General features: G+C 41.1%; 1 protein-coding gene across 2 annotated transcripts in view; it reads left to right on the forward strand.

The window, feature by feature from the left end:
* Positions 1-1,264: 1,264 nt before the first annotated feature.
* Positions 1,265-20,770, forward strand: part of sema3aa (sema domain, immunoglobulin domain (Ig), short basic domain, secreted, (semaphorin) 3Aa) — a 35,745-nt gene continuing 16,239 nt past the window's right edge. The window contains exons 1-3 of one of the 2 annotated variants that reach the window (XM_034218884.1): positions 1,265-1,949; positions 15,330-15,490; positions 16,848-16,910. In XM_034218884.1, the coding sequence (XP_034074775.1) occupies positions 1,844-1,949; positions 15,330-15,490; positions 16,848-16,910 (330 nt within the window). In that variant the 5' untranslated portion in view covers positions 1,265-1,843. The remainder of the gene's footprint in view (positions 1,950-15,329; positions 15,491-16,847; positions 16,911-20,770) is intronic. The other variant, XM_034218883.1, reaches the window with a different exon arrangement.

Here is a 20,770-nt window from a genome sequence, read left to right on the forward strand (position 1 = left end):
GACTGCTTTTCTTCATCCATGTCATCCAGGCCCATTATTACTAACCCCCACACTCACTTCAAACCCAAGGTTCAAGCCGGAGGGGAAATAAGTTCATAAATAAGATCTGCAATACATTTAAAATGTAAAGAGATAAGGTGGAGGATCATTCACAGGCCTTTCTTATCTTTAGTGATCTAACTACTCTGTGAAATCTGTATATGTTCTGTTTACTTACAAAAAATACGTTACTTGTAAATATCATACAACAAATCAGTGCTTTTACCCTTAAATAGTGTTTTCCAATAATATGTCAGTTTGGTTTCTTTGACAAAATCCAACAAATCAGTCACAACATTTAATCCAACATCAATGTCCTAATTAAAAGTTTTAACAAATCTACAGTTTCATGACAATTGGCCAAACAAGGAAGACTGAGTGTGTGTTTTTTATTTTGTCTATTAATTGTTTGCAACGTCGAGAGAGCACTTTCAATCTGAACAATGTACACTCTCTGCTGTTCTTACTATACAAAATGTAAACTAGAACTCCTGTAACTGTAATAGATGTATTCAGCTTATATTGGTTGTACAACAACAACAACAACAACAACAACAACAACAACAACAACAACATACTCAACAAGTAATTTCCTGAGATCTGGAACATCATGACATGGTGAAAAAAGTCTGACAAAGCAAAAATAAATCCTGCAATTAAATGATCATAAGTTCTTTAAAATGCAACTGTTTAACCAAACTATCCAAAACACTTTATGTTGAGTTGATTCTGAAATACCTGCAAGACCTTTAAAATGTTAAGAGATAAGATGACACATATTGTTTCCAACGTCAAGAGTGCATTTTCAATCTGAACTAACACTTCATCCAGTTCTTACCATACTAAATGTTAACCAGAAAATGTAACTTTATTGAGATAAAATACAGGATTTGGATACAAAAAATACATTCACATCTCGTTAAGTTCTAATTCTGCTTAATAAAAATATGATTTATTAGGAGCCATCACTTCAGTCAATCTTTGTCAGACTTTAGCCTTAGGACATACAGGTGACCTGCAAATCATCTGACAGCAGCAATAAACCCAGCCTTGGTTTGAGGTTTTCCAAAGAAAGGCTTGGCTGTGAGATATTAAAGGAAATGGAAAATTGATGACTAACTAAATAGGAAATCATTGCGGAAGGGAGGACACTATAAAACCCTCAGTATCCAGCACACTTCCTCTCCACCGTACTGGTTGCATCGGCGCTCTCCAGTCCTCCTGCCCCCCCCTCTCTCTCTCTCACCAGCACTCCCCTTCTCTCTCCCTCAGCTGCTCTCCCTCCCCTCTCTTCTTGTGGATGGTGTGGCTCTCTCGCTCGTCCTCTCTCTCCCTCGCAGTCTGGTGGAGCCGCGCACAAGGATTAGAGGGTTGCTGTGAGTGTCTGCTCAGAGAGAAGAAGCCAGAAGACAGAGAGAGAGATAAAATAAGAAATACTCCAGAAAAAAGGACAGCTTGACTGCTGTGGATCTGCTTTACCTTTCATCTCCAGCTGAAGCCTTCACCTGGGGGGGGGGGAACAGATAGGGACTATTAAGCCTGGACCTCCACACAGGGAGCCATGTGAGCGGCACCCCTCCACCCACTTCACACCACAGAACAGTCCCCCTTACAGTCTGCTCTCTGAGCTGGGGAGCACCACCAGGATTTTTTCCCCTTTTCCCTGGAAGCTCCACTTTCTGTTCTCGCTTGGAGGGACTCTCCAGGCTTCGGCGTACCCCAGAGGGAGACACTCATCTCTGGGCACTGGTCGGGGGTGTGAGTGCCCCCTGGTCTGGAGGCCAGCCAGCAGTGCTCCAGCACCATGGATTACCTGTTTGGGATTGTAGTGCTGCTGTGTGGGGCGGTGCAGCCTGGAAGAGGTGGAGAGCCCAAGCACAACGTACCCAGGCTAAGGCTGTCATACAAGGGTAAGCCCATTCTCTGCCCCCGTCCCCCCCCCCCCCCGTCCCCCCCCGTCTCCAGGATACATGGTTGCTGGTGCTTTTAACGTAGCTTGTTTAGTCTGTTTCTCTCGCCCCTGGCTGCTCTTTCAAGATTTTCTTTTCATGCATTCTTTCTCATGTTGAGTATTCCTTTTTTTCTATTTCTGTGAATCTATTTCTGTGTCTCTTTCATTCACTCTTGGTCAGAACACTGACAAACTGAAACGTTGCCTTTAATTAAATGTGTTATGTCAACAGATTTCACATAGCTGTATTAGGTTAGTTGAAAGCAAGTTTAAATACAAAATATGTAGGTTCAACTCAATAGTATTGCTTTCAACTAATCTAATACAGTTATGTGTTAATTGGGGACATTATACATGTAAATAAAGTCAACGGTTCAGTTTTTTCAGTGCGCACAGCATCTAACTTACCCTTCTCTCTCCCATTTACTCACTCCTTCCTTCCCTGCCTGTCCCTCAGAATCCACTATTCTTCTTACGAATAGTCAGATTGGTTCCATATGCTGAGGAAGGCCTGGAGTCAAATGTATATATTGGCCCCTGTACCAATTTTCCCCTTGTGCTGTCCCCTTTCTGCTAGCACTGTACAGCCCTGTTAAGTGCTCCGAACAGGCAGTGGAGCCTCCGTTTTAATGGCTTCTGTCCCAAAAACTTCGGTCATGACACAGAGCCTTTCTTTAAGGGGCCGTGCAGGTTTCCACACTTTTCATTACTCTATCCTAAATGGATCCAACAGTTGTAGAGTTTGGTTTGAATGGAAAACTATACAGGGGTGTTGATTTTACGTGTGCATTAAATAATGTGCTGCAGAATATATTGGGGGAGAATAAGAGGGAGTTTCGTGTCTTTTTATAACGTGCACGTGTAAGCTTTTGACGTATACAGCAAACATGTTATTCCCTCTGCTTGTGTGTTATTTTGAGGGGAGACTGCGGAGCGCCGGTTCTTCCTCTCCTCCTCCTCCCTCCTCTCTCTCTCTCTCTCTCCCTCTCTGTCTGGTCTCCTCTCTCACACCCTACACTAAATCAGGCTCTTTGTAATAGCAGACTTTTCATCTCAGCTAGAAATAACTGGCAACATTTTTGACATATTTTGGGAAGGTTTTTTTGTGCATTTTAATTTCAGTGAGGGAGGCTATCGTGGTTCTTTGTCCCAAAACATGACCGAAAGTATATGGCTGCGAGTGTGGTCCCTCCATTCTTTATTTTAGTCCCGTTTCTCTCGTAAAACAAGCCCTCTGAAAATGTACGAACGTGCTGATTTGCCGTTGTTTAGCAGCATCCCGTTGTGCGTTTGACTGTCACCCAAAGCCTCGGTCACTCAGATAATTTCAATCTTGGGAAAATATTCGGTCATAAATGTGATGTTTGTCACTCTAATTCATTTTCTATCTTCAGCCCAGACGTTTGCTATAACTTGTGTTTAGAGGCCTGCTATATGACATGCTTTATTCTTTAGATAGAGCGCAAGTTGTAATTTGGGTAGAGTATATTTTCCTTCATCACCCTTTAAACTTCCAAGCCTGTGTGCCGATGCTCGGTATTGCATGTGACTTTTGTATTTCAGCATTTAATGAGCTTCTTCAGCATGTTGTTGGCACAGCATTTTAAAAGGGTGATGACATGCAATCACCACATGGACTCTGGAAAGAATCATAGTTGAACTTACCTGCTTCAAGTCATACATCCCCTGGGCTCTATTATGTCAGTTCACACGGAGCCTCTAGGCATGATGGGAAAATGTCATCTCTTCTTCTACACAGCCATCTGCTTTCAAAGAATGTGAATATAGTTCCCCTCTGCCCCTTTTTGTGATCCTCCTTGGTGTTCAGTCTGACAAGCGAACATGTTGCTGACAACAATACTAGACAAGAGATATGTCATCGAGCATCAAAGTCTGCATTGCCTCACTGTACGAGTGATGGATGAGTGTCCTGAAACCAAGAAGGCAGGTCTGCAGGGAAAGAGTCATGACAGATGCACTTTAGTGGATGTACGATTATTTTGACTAAAAGTACATCCTGTACAAGCCCTGTTTGTACAGGATTGTACAGGACAGTTTGTGTGTGTGTGTGTGTGTGTGTGTGTGTGTGTGTGTGTGTGTGTGTGTGTGTGTGTGTGTGTGTGTGTGTGTGTGTGGTGTGTGTGTGTGTGTGTGTGTGTGTGTGTGTGTGTGTGTGTGTGTGTGTGTGTGTGTGTGTGTGTGTGTGTGTGTGTGTGTGTGTGTGTGTGTGTGTGTGTGTGTGTGTGTGTGTGTTCATGCAACATCTTGGTGCGAGGACTCAACACCCTCTCTTGTGATACCCTCCCTTTAGACTGTAAGTGGTGAGTTTGCGTGTGTTTTAGCGAGGCAAAAAATGTGTCAGGTCTGTCATGTGCCCATATAATTAGACACCTGGTTCTGTGCGTATGCCCGTGCACATGAGCTGACACATTTTATTGTGCCGTAAAATAGCTGTTTCTGTAATTATTTGTGATTTCAAACTGCTATTGGTTTTCCACCATTGTGTATATGCATATCATTGGGGTGTAAAGGCATCAGCGTCTTTGTGAGGTTCCGCTCGGCAGTGTCCTCGGGCCCACAGGTGTTTGATGGCTCTCTCGATGCCTGTCAGGGGGGACGATTCTCCGTTAACACCCACTGTGCGGCAGGCGGTGGGAGTGAGAGAGAGGGATGGGGGTGACGGTGGAGGGGAGGAGAGATTTGCTTTTAATGAAGGATAAGCTGGCAGACATACAGCAGACGACGCAGGAGGAAGGGAGGCTGGTTGTTAAGTGAAGTGTCACTCATCCACTCTCCCTCCACCAAGCCTGCATAGTAATTAAGTCAAATAAACGACAAGGAGGAATCCTCCTGGGAAGGACAGTCAAACGAGCGCCGAGCAAAAGAGTGTGCCGGGACGATCACAAGAGCGGAAGAGAGACTCAGGCCCCGGAGTGGGACAGTCGCAAGAACAAGGAGGGTCTGTGATTTTGGGCAGTCAAATAAACACAGAGCATGCGAGCAGAGTCCCGTGAAATTATTCTCAAACGAGCGCTGATGACACGCCTCCAGGGACCGATAGTCGTCTGCTGGAAAGGACACACGAACGACTGCAGTGTGAGCAGTTTGAGACGTAGAACGACTGAGAAATGGAGGCAGGTAGATACAATTACCTCTCCTGGGACGGCTGGCGCAGCAAGTGCAGAGTAAATGATTTCCCGGTGGGGTCAGTTAGCCATCTCTCTCAGCTAAAAGGATCTGGCTTCACGGGGACAGAAGTATGATCACAAGAGTTAATGATTTTCTCTTCTCCTTGAGACCAGAATAGCTTTTTACTTCCACTGCCTTGACCTAGGAACATAAGGAGAAGGAGACATGAGTTGAAACTCAAGTCCAAGTTAAAACTAATCATAACCTAGAAGAGGCGGGAAAATCGCAACTATCAAACTATTTGAATTATTTAAGAATAAAAGCACTTTATTGTTGCAAATGTAATATAAACAATGCTGCTGCTGCACTACTGCAATACAGCAAGCACATACATTAAAAGGATGAAACAATGACACACTCCCATGGATCAATGCATAGCTGCACACAATCACATTCCTGAACACAAACTATCTCCCAACCCCTCCCACGCTGTAGAAAGGCCATCAGGAGGAACACTGACCCCTAAAGGTCAAGCGATGCACATACAGCACCCAGATACACACATTATGAGGGGAGATCCATGAACCTGCAAAACTCCACAAGAGCTCAAACAATTGAATAGTGAATCGACAGAAAACAAATGGCAACAATTTAGAATATATAAATGGATTGGTTTAGTCATTTTTAGAGCAACAATTACAAATATTTAATAAAACGATGCTCTCATATAGAATTGCAAAGTTAATAATAATTTTTATTTTTTTTTAATCAAATTTTTTTAAGACATTTTGATTGCCATTTAACCTTTTTTTAACCTTTTAATAAACAAAACGATGAATAGAGTAATCATGCTGATTAATTGAAAGTGAAAATAAACATATATTGCAGCTCTAAACTTGACCCGATGGTGATCCGTAAAAAGGAGCCAGCGGGCGGCACTTTAACACTTAAAAGGCCTCGTCAAACAACCTGATAATTACCCTCGGCGTGGGTAATTATGGAGCCTACTGCCTGACCTCGTAGTGCCATGCCCCATGCTGGCTGCATGGGAGGAACTGAGGAGGAAAGACAGAGCGAGACGGAGAAAGAGACAGGGAATCTGGAATTGGCTTAGAACCCTTCAAAATAGACACTTGGTGTGGAACCGCACTCAACGCGGTCTGGACTCAGCCCCATAATAAGCCTGTGTGTGTGTCCGTGTGTGTTTTGTGTGTGGGCGTGCCTGCCTATAAAAATATGAACTGTTTGTGGGTGTTTGTATGGTTGATCAGTGTGTCTATTCCTTCTTTGATATGTGAATGAGATTCTCTCTCTTGCTCTCCTTGTTGTATCTGTCCATTCTGCGGGCCGGGGCTCACAGAGCGGATGTAGATAATTATAAGGTGTTCTCCCAACGCGCCAACTTTGGAGTTGTCTGCCTCCCTTTTCTCTTTATTTCTCATCGTTCTTCTCTTCCTACCCCCTCCTCCCTCCCCTCGCTTCTCAAAGAACCACAACACCGCAGACCCTAAGTACAATCTTCAAGTAGGCTGTGTGTTTTTTTATTTTTTTTATGCTGGTCTCCTCTTCCTGTCTCTTTGATTGCAGCTTGGTTGATACATATCTTTGACTATCCTTCTTTTCAACTCTATTTGGACATACACGCACATACACACACACACACACACACACACACACACACACACACACACACACACACACACACACACACACACACACACACACACACACTGAACTACCCCTCATGGCTGCTCCCACACGGCCACATTCCAATACTATAAACCAATGTTTTGCTGTGGCTTGCTTTTTCAATCATGCCCCTATGTTACATCCAAATATATTACATTTCCTTGCACTGACTCACATACCTGACCACAAGTTGAAAGATGGCATAATTGAGTCACAGAGAGAATTTGTGTTGACACTCATTGCCCCACAGATAATTGTGCAATGACGCCAATGCACTTGCAAAACAAAAATACTTTTATAAAGTCCCTTAATGTCTGTCAATTGTTTTTGTTGCCATTTTATACTAGCATAAACTGATAAAACTGCAAAGGTTGACTTTGATTAAATGTATTATGTCAACAAAAAATAACATAGCTGTATTAGGTTGGTTGAAAGCAATAATGTTAAGTTGAAGCTACTTTTTTTATTTCAACTTAATATTATTGGTTTCAACATACCTAATACAGTTATGTGAAATATGTTGACTTAATACATTGAATTAAAGTCAACATTTTAGTTTCTATGTGTACTATTGCAGTGAGTGTGATGTTGTTTTGATACCATATCTAGCTTGTCTTATTATAGGTATTTTAGACGAATACATGAAAGCGGCATGAGCGATTTGTTTCATTACCCCATGCTGCAACACACTCTGGTGTAATTGCTGAGTTTTATGACCTTTCCGATTTCATGTTTGCTTTCCAGATTGGTGTGTGCGTTGGAATGTCAAGCACGGCCCCAGTGTTCCTTAAATGTTCCCTAAGTAGGCTACAGTGCTTTTTAATTAAATCAGAAATCCTTACTTAAAACAATCCTGATGTGTGCTCATAAAGGCCAGGAGTTAATGTCATTGCCGTGCGCGTCCGCGAAGAGATTAATGAGCGTACACAGCAATTGTGCGTGTTCAGTGTACATTTCCGTCTGTGTGTACATAAGCAGTGTATGGACACGCATGCGGGAAAAATACCCTGCGTCTTTGCATCTGTGTTTGGGATGGAGGCTTGGGTTACAGCGTGTTGCAGATTACTGAACTGCGGGTATGAATGGGTCCCGCCACCTGCTAAGTTTTGTCAGTCATATGGAGAAAGGGTGAACCATTCAATCTCAACAGGGTCGAGTTACAAATGAGGGGGACATCTCTGCAGAAAGACTGGGGGACTGATGGACAACAGACGGACACGCAGAGGAAGAATGGGGAGTGGCGGTGGAAACAATTCTTTTTTTTAAATTAGAGTATGTGATGAAGTGTTGTACACGAGTGATACTTCTTTCACTGATACGTTGACTTTAACGTGAATGGTCACAACATTTCACATAATTATGCTAATTGAAATCAATGACATTAAGTTTAAATACAAAATACTAAGTTCAACCTAATATTATTGCTTTCTACTAACCTAATACACAAATTAGAGTCAACATTTCAGTTTTTTCAGTGCCCTGATGTATAGACTTATAGCCACTGTTAGCGAGATATAATAGTCCCTCCAAATTTGCAGTTATGTTTATGTTTTATTTATGTCATAAATACCAGCATTTGGATGAGACATAATTACGACGTTGGGAAGATTACAATCATAAATCTTGACTTTATAATTTTCAAGATTGGGGATTTTGTGGATTATCATTTCCCACTGCTATTACATTACGTTAAAAGCAGACGCTGCATACTTTTATTTCCCAAAACCTCATATTGTTGCACCTTTATTAATAGAGAGCAGAGCAGAAATGTGCCTGTGGATTTGATCTGTGTCTGTGTCACATCAACGTGTTTGCTGTCACAGTTTGCCTCGGACACATCGGGATCTGTAGCCCTGCCTCATTAATTTCTAATAAAATGTCAGGGCTGACATTGGGCTACACGGTACAGCTGACAGGCTGCACTAACAGGCAGTGGCTCCAGACATGACCACGCTAACCACAGCCTGGTTCCTCTCAAAGTCCATCCATCAAACTGACTCACACTAGCACCGTCTCCCTCTCGCTGCACAGATTTGCAGAGGAGTGATAATGTGATTGGCCGCGTGGATACACATGGCACATTTTGTACATGTTCAAAAATGCCGACGATTGTATTTGCATTCAAAAGTTTATATTTGCAAGTGTGTCTGTGTGTGTGTGTTTTCCTTAAAAGTAATAGGAACCAGAGAGTCTGAGCAGCCTGGTTGTACAGTGAGCATTTAGTGGTGTGTGAGTGGGCTTTCTGCGGTGCACATGGCCAGGCCTCGAGCCGTCTGTGGCCACAACGCTGGCTGGAAACCGCTCTCTGTGGTCCAGCCGTCCAATGACAGGAGGAGACACACACTAATGAAACCGATCCATATTCAACCGCTTTTGTCTAGTGTCCTTTTTTTTTTTTCCTAATCTGTGTGTTTCTGCCTTACTTTGCTTCCATTACTCTGGTCTCTATTATGCTGCTCATGTCCACTCTCAGATTAGTGTGTGTTCAGTATCCGTCCTCACTCTCTCTCTCTCTTCCTCCCTCGATGTCATGCGGTGACGAGAAGGTCTAGCATTTTTGGTTGAGAAAGATGAATGATGCTGTATGGTGAAATTCAACACATATTTAGACTACTCATATAGATTTTTGTGGTTTGGGATGTGGTCATATTTTCCGTGTTAGTCCCTATGATACATATCCTATGGTTGAACTTGATCTCAGTCATATTCACTAGACAGTGTGGTATTTAAATGTCCCATAAGATACACTACTTGACTTTGAATTATAGCTGTGCGTCATTTCGGTTGAAAATAAAAATAATAAGTTTCTATTTCAACAGTGTTTTGCAGAGCTGAATTTCTAGAAAGCCAACCAATCGTTTCTGGAAAGTAGTACAGTATGGCTGCAACAGCAAAAATATATTCAGTGTGTTTTCTAATGAATAATTACTCCACACACACACTTTCATGCGCACCTTTGTATTAAAACACATGTGGAAGCTCTTCACGGCGCCATGTGCGAGGTAGCGCATTTCCTGTCACTCTGCTGAACCTGAATGAGAAATCCACCGACCCAGGTTGTGTTATACTCACCGTCACCATGGAAACCAACCCACACCTGCTTCCGTACTTAGAAAGAGAGAGAAAGGGAGCGAGCGGGGAGGTGAACTTTTGAGGCATGTGTGGATATCCTTGAGCTTAGGATAATATTTGAACACTTTGTTAAGCAAAGCTCTCCGCAAATTTCCATGAGGCCACCGTCTCGTCTTTTTTCTCCCCGACACCTGTGTTTTGTGGCAGAGGCCATCGTGAGAGCGGGAAAACGCACACCGCACCACACACGGAGAAAAAAGAAAGCCTTCAGAGGCAGAGTTGGGACAGACAGAAGGATTGACATGCCAAACCTAAACCACTGCAGATATTACAGAACTGTGTGTCTTTGCTTTTCTGAAGCCAGCCTTGTATTATAAAGAAAAACACGTGTAATTCTCAGTTCCTTTTGAGCTGCCATTTTCTTTTCGAACTGTCTTTCTTTTCCCTGCCTGTCAGCTTTTTAGTAAAACAGACTTACACACTCTGACAGACCATAGAAACACACCTTTTGGGTGTAAGCCAGGAACCTCTTGCCAAAAGCAGAAGAAAAAGAAAGCTTTGTCAACGAAATGAATAGTCAAAAAGTGAAATGTCCCACTTGTCGAAAACCCCCTCTCCTCTTGTTGTGCCGTACTGTATGCACAGGAGGAACACTTGAACAGTGCTGCATTAGTTTAATGGAATATTATCCATCTGTTGAATCTCAGTCAAGTGTTTTCCTCTGTCAGGCTTTTATACTTAATGTCACTCAAACACACACTCACTCAGCAGCGCACACGCACAGTCAGATAAACATAATTTAATACCCTGTCGCCTTTCTTTCACGCAGTTTCATTATTCCGCTATTGCGTGGCATGTGGGCGTGTAAAGCGCCTGCCTGTTCCGAGGATGGAGGAGTGAAGAGTACTCCACAGACAATTGCACTTCAATTTTAAATGTAGTCCTTTTTTTTTCCCGGGGCTTTTTAAGACAAGAGCCATGTTATTTTCCATAATGGAGTGTGACAGAGGGACAAATGATAATTAATTTGAATGAATTGCTTGTATTTGCCCGTTTGAAGTGGGGTTCTTGAATATATATGTGTTTGTGTTTGTGTTGTATGGAAGGCATTCAAGCCCCACCTAGATAAGACATATATATATATATACATCTAGATTAATAACTTGTGATTAAACTTTCATCTTCCATCCATATTTTAACTATGGGTTGAGGGTACATTTGTACAGAATAGAATTTCAAATGTCTTTCTTTTGCAAAGTTGTCATTATACACATACTCATCATCTTAACTATTATTATTGCAATTTCTGGTAACAATTGCTTTTACAGTCAACTCACTTGATGGTATTATTTATTTTTTATTTTGATGTCATAAGTGAAATCAGCAGGATTGGCAGGAAGTTGTTAAATTGCATAATTTGCTGTTGAAAAAAAGCGAATAAATCATTATAAATGTAATACTCAGCATATTGCAAAATGCTTGTTTGTTGATGTAAGAATCTTGAACTAGGTATGATGATAATACTGTATAGTTAATTTTGGATTAGATTCCCACTTTTAATAGTAACATTAAATAACTAATTTGCCCAGACTTCAATTTCACCATATCTTTGCAGATGTGTGTGTGTGTGTGTGTGTGTGTGTGTGTGTGTGTGTGTGTGTGTGTGTGTGTGTGTGTGTGTGTGTGTGTGTGTGTGTGTGTGTGTGTGTGTGTGTGTGTGTGTGTGTGTGTGTGTGTGTGTGTGTGTGTGTGTCAGTGGCTGTTTGCACAGGCCCACTGTGCCTGAATGTGTGCTTTTCAATATGTCGGAAACAGAATGTGTGAGTGAAAAAGAGCAGACAGAGGATGCATGTAACAGGAGAAAGTGCGATGAAAGTGGACTGAACAGTGTGTGTGTCGCCATGTGTGTGTGAAGTGAGTGGAATCCATATTCATGCTCTAGTATATGTTTAAATGTGTATCCAGTGGTGAGTGTATGCAGACTGTGTGGTGAGGGGGGGGCACGTGTGGCATGAGTGTGTGTTAGACGGTGTGTTTTAATGTGTGTGTGTTGAAGGGTCCGGGGCCAGGGAGTGTGTTGGAGGTGGAAGCTGCTGAGTGTGCGCACTGTTCCACTAGTTCATGCTGCATAGGCAGAAAAAACGATTGGATTACAACTTAGTCTGGGAAGAATGTGTGTGTTCAGGGAGAATTGATGCGCTGTAAACATTTAGGTCAATATGATATATTATATATTGTATATGCATGTCAGTTGAGGGGGGTCTACTTGCATTTTAGAAGCCGAGCGCAGTGAAGACATGTTGAACCTGCTCCTCCTCCCCGTGTGTGTTATTCTAGAGTTCTTGTCTTTGCTTGGTTACTGTATTTTGTATGAGCCGTGCTGCGCGCCCTGAATCTGCCCATGCTCCATTTCCAAACGAGCGTGTCTGTGTTTAGGTTAGAGGTCCTTAGGTGCTTACACCCAGTTCCTCCAATTCTCCAAACCGCAGCAGATCCCAGCTCAGATAAAGCCTCTCTGTGTGTGTTTGTGTGTGCAGACTGAGGCCACCGTGTCTTTGTCAGGCATCGCCACGTGTTGAAATATGCGTGTGTGTTTTTCCTTCTTTGGCCCATCTGGGGGAAACCTTTCGTGACGGACCGGTTTGCCATACATTGCCTCTTACTTTCAGAAGATACTGTCTGTCACGTAGATGGAAGTTAGGAGGAGATGTCCCGTATTTTTTCATTCACTATTGAGCGTTTGGCCTTATGTCTCCATATCCTCATTCTTAACTTCCCTTTTCTGTAATCTTAATCTTCTGTAAGCCTTAAACTATTTATTTTTCCATTCAATTCCCATTTTTACACCTTGACTTTCTGCCACACACATTATTATTCCCTTACTCACCGTTTGAAACATAATAGGACCTCCATTGGCGTTCTGTGGACTGGAAATCACATTTACTTACTTCTCTCCTTCAACAGATTTCCTGACCCTGCGATTTCAAATCTGATTGGTAAACTGAGAATAACAGGCTACTATCTGATTGGCTACCACCTGATAACAAAATGGCTTAGACTTCTTCTTATCTGCAGTATTTATTGTCTCGTCATCGTTATTTCAGGATTATAGGACGTTGATGTCCATAGAATGGCCACTGTAGAAAAATATACCTACAGTAAAACCCACACACATACGCTCAACCCATCTGCGGTTCACTACAAATTCTCTCACACACACACACACACACATCCACAGACCTCCATTCATGCCCACCCACTCCATTTCCTCCAAACTGAAATCCAAATGACGCAGATGAGCTGCAACCGTCTTTATTAGGTGACGACCACTCCCTCTCATCCACCCCACTGCTACTCCACAGCCACACACACACACACACACACACACACACACACACACACACACACACACACACACACACACACACACACACACACACACACACACACACACACACACACACACACACACACACACACACACACACACACACACACACACACACACACACACACACACACACACACACACACACACACACGGGGGCAACACACCACTACCTCCATCTCCCCGACCATCAATCCCTTCTTTTATGTAGACACAGATGTCCAAGATCTTACACAGTGTGAGGGGGCGCAGATGGCTCCTATAGCAGCCCGTCAATCAGAGCGCTGCAGTGAGATCACAATGCTTCGACCGGACCGTGTGTGTGTGTGTGTGTGAATGTGTGTGTTTATGCTATATATACACTACAGTATTGTGTGTGTGTGCTGGTTTCCATATTGTGTGCCTGCGTGTGTCCGTGCTGTATGGTGACACTGATGATGATGGATGATAGTGTGATGGTGAGGCTGATGTATTGGAAGGCTGTACCTGGAGTGAAAATATGAAGCACATGGTGTGTATGAAATGGACCGAGTGGAGGCTGAAGGGGTTCATTTTGTTTATTTATTTTGTCTGCATTTTAAGACATTATTAAGGCATACATAACAAAATAAAACTGAGATACATAAAAAGAACTACATGACAATCGAAAAGGGAAGAAAGAAAGAGAAAAGAAACCACACAAATTGATACCAATTTATAAGATATAGTTTTTTAATACTCTTTGTCAGATCGTACTACCTGGACATTATAAATGTTTTGTGTTTTATAATTTACCAATTGTTCCCCTCTTTCATCAAAGATATGTACTTGGCTTCTGATTCTCGTGGTTATTGTCTCCATTCCATAATTGTATAAATTGTGGTAATTTAAATGCATATTTTAATTTGGCTAACATTATTTAGATGAATCTTTCATTATTGGCTTATTTTTCTATTAATGAATAATTTGCTTAGTCTACAAAATGTCGCAACATGTTAAAAAAAGGGGATGTTATCAATGCCAGGACCCCACTCAGATATACATATATTAGATTTATAATCACATTACATTTGCAGTGCCATAAAACAGAGAAACAGCAGAATCTTTCATTGTAAAAAGTGAATTTCTCTTACTTGTTTACTTGTTAATTATTAAAGGTATTAACCAATCATCTAAATGGTTTTCTGTCATTTTAAAAAGTAAAATCGACGATGCATTTCAGCTTGATTATCAATACAATAAAATAAAGAGGTAGATGGACATTCCATATGTTTCATGTATTACTGATTAATATCCAAGTGGGAACTGATCTCTGGTGGTTATAAATTAACTTGACTGTCTGAGGTCTGGACATTGACCCACATGTAAAAGCTGGTTTCCATTTATCTTGGCTGCACATTGTTAGTCTCTACTTTACGACGTTGTACACTTGAAAGGAACTCCGCAGAAATCCATGTGTAGTGACAAACTCTTGAACGCTGATTTACATAATAACCCATTTACAGCTACATGCCACACACACCCACACATACTTACAAACAGTGTCTCCCCTGTCCCTGACTCCATATGAATTATTCAACCAATCACACGGCTGAGCAGTCTGAACCGTGTCCCTGATTGGAGCATGCTGTGTTCACTTCAAATGTCTCACGCTATACCTGACTGACGTGTGTCTGTGTGTGCAAATGCGTGGGTGGAAAAGCAATTAAGGAAACATGAAAAAGTAACAGGGCATCTTGATTGGGGAGGCAGAATAATGTTTGTATTTTGGGCAAAGACAAGCACACTTTTCCAACACTCGACCATCTAATCATTTTTATTGCAAATATTTTTTTTTGTGACTAATAAGTACTCAACATATACTGATATTTTAAGTTTGAATAGTTATGCTATTATAGTCCACATTTTTGCTGCAGATGTATTTCCGTAGGCAACACTTATAATGTATTAACTTGCTGTAGTGAACTGTATAAAAGTGGAACTGATTTCATTTTCAAACCGTTCATTTATCAATATTTTCGTCTTCTGCTAGTTACTCCCAAGTCATGATCGGCACTAACTCTTTCTCCTCCTTCTCTGCAGAGATGTTAGAGTCCAGTAACCTCGTCACCTTCAATGGCTTGGCCAACAGCTCGAGCTACGACGCGTTCCTATTGGACGAGGAGCGAGGGAGACTACTGGTTGGAGCAGAGGACCACATCTTCTCATTCGACCTCGTTAACATCAACAGAGACCACAAAATGGTGAAACTCCTTACACTTTAGGTTTATTTTATAGGTTTGTATGAGAGTTCAACGCATGAGGTTCTTTTGGTCCAGTTAGCAAGGAGTTATTTGAGCTCTTTTTTTCTCTCCTCTCTTCTCCCTCTGGAGTCCATTACACCACATTTCTCTCCCCTCCCTCTATCCCTCCCACTGTCTGTCTCGGTCCAGACAGGGCTGTCCATAATTCCATTACTCCACCTGGACTAGGTTAACAGTCTTTTTATCAGATTGGGGTTGCCATCATAGACACCGACTTGCCTGCAGGCTGCAGAGAGCTGAGCAGGGGAATGAAAGTGCTGAAAAACACAGAGTCAATGCAGAGACAGAGAGTGTTACTTAATTATTTTTGCCCTTGGCTCGGATGTGCATTTTTTCCCCGTCTTTTGTTCTGAACTTTGCATCATTATCAGATAAAGGCCAAAAAGAGGTGATTAAGCAAATCTGATGTAATTACCCTAAAATGTGCAGAGCTGCAGAGAACTCAGCTGATCCAGAGAGGAGATACAGTCTAGGAATAGAATGAGGAATGTGTGTGTATTGTATAAAATACAAATGCATGAACGCGCATGTGCATACATTGCCTTTGTCTATCTACATCTGAAGGGCCAACAAAAAGAATGTTTGCTCAATCGCATTCTTAGTATATAATTATTCCCTTCCACATTTACACTCTGGCCATGTGTGTTTATAATTCATGTGACACAGAGGGCCACAGATAGATTTCTTCCAACAGCACAAGCCTTTATTTATTTCAAAAGTCCTATCTTTTCCAAAACAACGACGCAAAAGCCTGTTAACTCAATGGTCTTTAGAAAAAGTACAACCACATGCTCAAGATTTGAAAAGTAGAAAGGAGTTTTAATACCATAATTTGAACCAGAACTCATATTTAGACAATATTACATGTCTAAATCAACACAGCAAGTTTGGAGGGTAATAATCCTACGTGTTCCTACACATGTATGTTATCCAATTTCACATAAACACAGAACATGTTTTGTTTACGAGTCACCTTAACCCCTTTCCATCTCTACTTTCATGCACCCTATCATTATACTGTTTAAAAAGCAATCCCCTTATGCATCATGATATGATGCATAAGTACACACAATACATATAGTATGACCAGGAATGCAGAGGGAAATAAGGAAGTGAGTTAACTAGGAGCTGTCAATATACATCAGGCCAATTTCTCATTCCCCTGGAATGATCCAAATGTGTCCTTCCCCCTGATTCACTGCATTGACTCACTGCCTTCATGTTTCATGGACCAACATGTAAATCTGTGCTCTGCACCTCCAGCCCAGTATAACTTTGTCTCTTCTTGTTTGCACAGATTGCGTGGCCTGCCACCCCCTCGAAGAGGGATGAATGCAAGTGGGCAGGAAAAGACCTTGGGGTAAGTCCACATTCATGATGGCATCATTGTTTGAACTCTTCTCTATAATTATTGCCATCATTGTTAGACAAATTATACGTCTGTCCTGCATCCATTCTTCGATTTACTCTTAAACGCATTGTCGCAGAAATTCACTATAAGAGAAGTTTGGAGCATCAGAAATTAGCCAGTACCCATTATCCATCTCTCCTCAGTACTCTGTACTCTCTATAGGCCGTCCCCCACTGGCACCTTTAACAAAACACACTGTACGACAGATGTTCGGTCACAGTGAGGTGTACATGTGTCCCTCTAGGACAATGACGCATTACCTCAGAGGTTATAAGCTGCCGGGACAAACACTTTAATGTCGGGAGTATGTTTATGTTTGTGCCTCGGATTGTGCGCATGTGAGCATATTTATGTGGGAGTGTAATGTTTGACTTCCCATTATCTGGCGCAGCGCGTTAGCTCACATGTGCAGGAGTTTGCTGAACACATACTATATGCCACCAGCATTGTTTGCGTGCGAGATGGTGTTAGTGTGTGTTATCTCTGTGTTGCTGTTTGGATAGGCTCTCTGTGTGCTTGTATCTGATCTTAATTTCATGGCTGGATGAGTCCGGAGTGCAGCGGCTGCAGGGATTTTTGGATAATCCAGAATTACATACTCATTTCAAATCACAGAGGTTTTTCTCGGGTCCAACTCGCCGCCAGCTTTGTGGGATTCTCGCCCAAACACACAGCTACACAAGCAACGCTACACCTTCGCTCACTCTGTGGAAGCACAAAATCACACAAAGCACAATGATGAGGTATTTGCGTGCTGTGAAAATGTTTACCCTTGAAAATGAGGCGGTGAGAGCAGAGAAGTAGTGCAGAATGGAGAGGCCTTGATTAGGACATTACTAAAGCATTCAGAGCTCCCCAAAGTGATGCATTTCTTCTAACCACAATTTATAGCCGCTTAACAAATGTAACAGCTGCCCCCCTCTAAAATGCCTGATGGCTGTATCATTCTCTCTGGCAGGATGAGTGTGTAACATGGCCCAGGTTGTTGCATTTGATTCAACTAATAAAGTGTTCACATCCTGGAGTGTGGATCACATATTTGTAGAAGTGCCTGATGTCATTTCCAAAATCATTTCCAGCTATTACACATATTAAAGGACAAATACAAATGCATTTACAATATTAACTTTGGGACCTAATCTCAAAATCGAATTAACTTATCCAAATAAATACAAACCACACACAAATGTGTCCACCCTTCTCTCCCATGGAAAATCAGCATCAATACACTGTCAAGAAAGAGTCATTGGTTTCATCCAATTATGACTCATGTATCCTCTGTGGGTATTGTGGTTTTCCAACCCAGTCTCACGGCATTTCGTGTTCACCAACACGATTTGTAATCTATTGATTCGTGTTCACCAACACGATTTGCCCCTTTTTTTCGTGTTGCACAGCACGATTTTAAAAGCAATGTATTTCTACTGCCTGCAGCACGTCTTTTTCTCCGGTCGGGTCGTGGAAGACCGGAAGCTGTGTGGTTCATAAAAACATGTTCTTACTCAATATCAAGCCACAGTTATTGCTTTTATTTGAAATCGTATAATTTCGGACTTTTGTTGCCGTCTGTGAGGAAAATAAATGGGGCTCAGAGCCTCAGAATACTGAAATCTGTATTTTTTTAATATTTTTTTCCTTCTAATTTGTTATTCTTTTCAAAATAACACACTGTTATTTACTCACCAATAATACACAATTATCCTTGCTTTTATTTATTGGTTTAATTCCATAATCTTGGGCTTTTTTGGCGTCCGTCAGGAACTGAATATCAAAATAAAAATAACCGGAAACAGACGTAGGCATTTCGAGCGATTACCCAAGATCCTCAGCTATGGTTTTAAGCTCGTTTATTGGATGTTTTAGCCGCAATGCATGCTGGGATTTGGTGTTTATATGATATGAAATCCGGAAAACATTTTAAAAGGATAAAATAATACTTAATTCCGAGCGCTCTTGCTTTTCTCTTTGAAAGTCATCACATAACGGCATTGTAATACACGGTTCGGCTGCATTGTATATTACAGATCTGCCGTAGTTCTTTATTTATAGAGCCCTGGTGAGAAGACCTTTGGAAAAACTGAGAAAATGCCGCCAAAACTGAATACTTGACGTGGATCATAAATATATTCAACAATTAAACAACATCTTCAATTTCTCTTCACACAATACGTCTCCTTGCAGTATCAACACTAATTCGGCTGACTTTTACATTTGATCTAATTCACAGATAGGTTATATTTACACCATAACGGTGCACAGCTGATATAAAAGGACTGTAGTTTTTAAAGATATTACTGATTTTCTTTGAATGTAAGAATGTAAATACTGAGTCTGAAATAGTATAGCAATATGCTGTAAAATTATGTGAAAGCATGCATAAAACTACACATCTTCAGATGTTGTACGAAAACATAAGTGTCCTACACTAATAATACAAAGTTATTATGGCTGTGTGTACCTTGTGTGCACCGCCTAGTGGTTAAAGCACGTTATTGAATTATTGTGTTTTATTTGATTAAAAAAATATTAAGAGTACATACTTTCATAGGGGGAAAGTATAATATAGAATATAAAAAATCAAGAAGATACTATAAGTGATCTCTACAATAAAACAGTTTAGTGCAGAATGTACACAGATATTAATAGGAGGAGGTGCAAAACAGAAAAACGAATTAACCTTTATTTAAACATTAAATAACAGATTAAGGTCTTCTTTTAAATAAGAAAAACACTTTGGGGGTATCTATCTACAGATAAATATTAAGCCTGACAAAGTACTTAACGTCTAATATATTGCTTTCCTGCAATGTTAACTATGTTGAAGCACTTATTTTAACTGATATTATACATATGAATTATACTCTTATGTATGTAGATAGAATAAGAAATGTGCAGAATATGACAGTTTAATGGTGGAGGTACACACATATTGATAGATGTCTTGTAATGCACTGTTGAGGAACCTGTGACCCAAGTGTTTCATTCATTGCATAACTACACCGTAGTTGTGTATATGATATGTCAATACACCTTTGAAAATCTTGAAAGGGATGTGCAAAATAGCCATAATGTACAGTCTTTAATTAACTATTAGTAGAGAATAATGAGTAATGAATATACTTTATTACTCGTTTCCATTCATGTCAATTGCAGATACATGTTTAGTCTTCTCAAGCACCAACTATCAAATATCTCTCCTGATTGTTGGCACTTGACAATCACCTTACCTGAATTTTACTCAGGTGTAACTAAAGTCTGATTTAAGGGTTGTTTATATTTCACATAATTAATCAGAATCTGCAAAGTAACTCAAATAAATGCAGTGGAGTAAAAATACCAGGTTAACCTCTGAATTGTAGTGGAGTAGAATTATAAAGTAACAATGAGCTGTCATGTGGGTATTAATACTGCGCATTATGGACACAAGCGATTTCCACCCATTTATTAATTATATGTTTTACATTTGATAACACCAATGTGTTTAATACTGGCAACTTCTAATTGTGGGGAAAACGAAAACGTTCAGTAGAGACGTCCCATAGAACATTTTGCGAAACACAATAGCCAGCATGTGTAGTTCTGGGGGGGCGTTCGATTCCAGTTTTGGATAGTCTGGCGTGGTTTCGTTCCATTTCACACAGCTGTTTGACGCTCTGCGTAACCTTACGGGACTGTAGTCCTAAACGATAGCTGGGGATTATGGGTAGTGTAGTGTCTTCGGCCATCCTAAACTCAGAAATGTTAACAATCGCAATGATGCTCGAAATGTCCCTTATAGGCCTACGTCTGTTTCCGGTTATTTTATTTTG

Source organism: Gymnodraco acuticeps, unplaced genomic scaffold (genome assembly GCF_902827175.1).
Source record: "Gymnodraco acuticeps unplaced genomic scaffold, fGymAcu1.1, whole genome shotgun sequence".
NCBI classification, from domain to species: Eukaryota; Metazoa; Chordata; class Actinopteri; order Perciformes; family Bathydraconidae; genus Gymnodraco; species Gymnodraco acuticeps.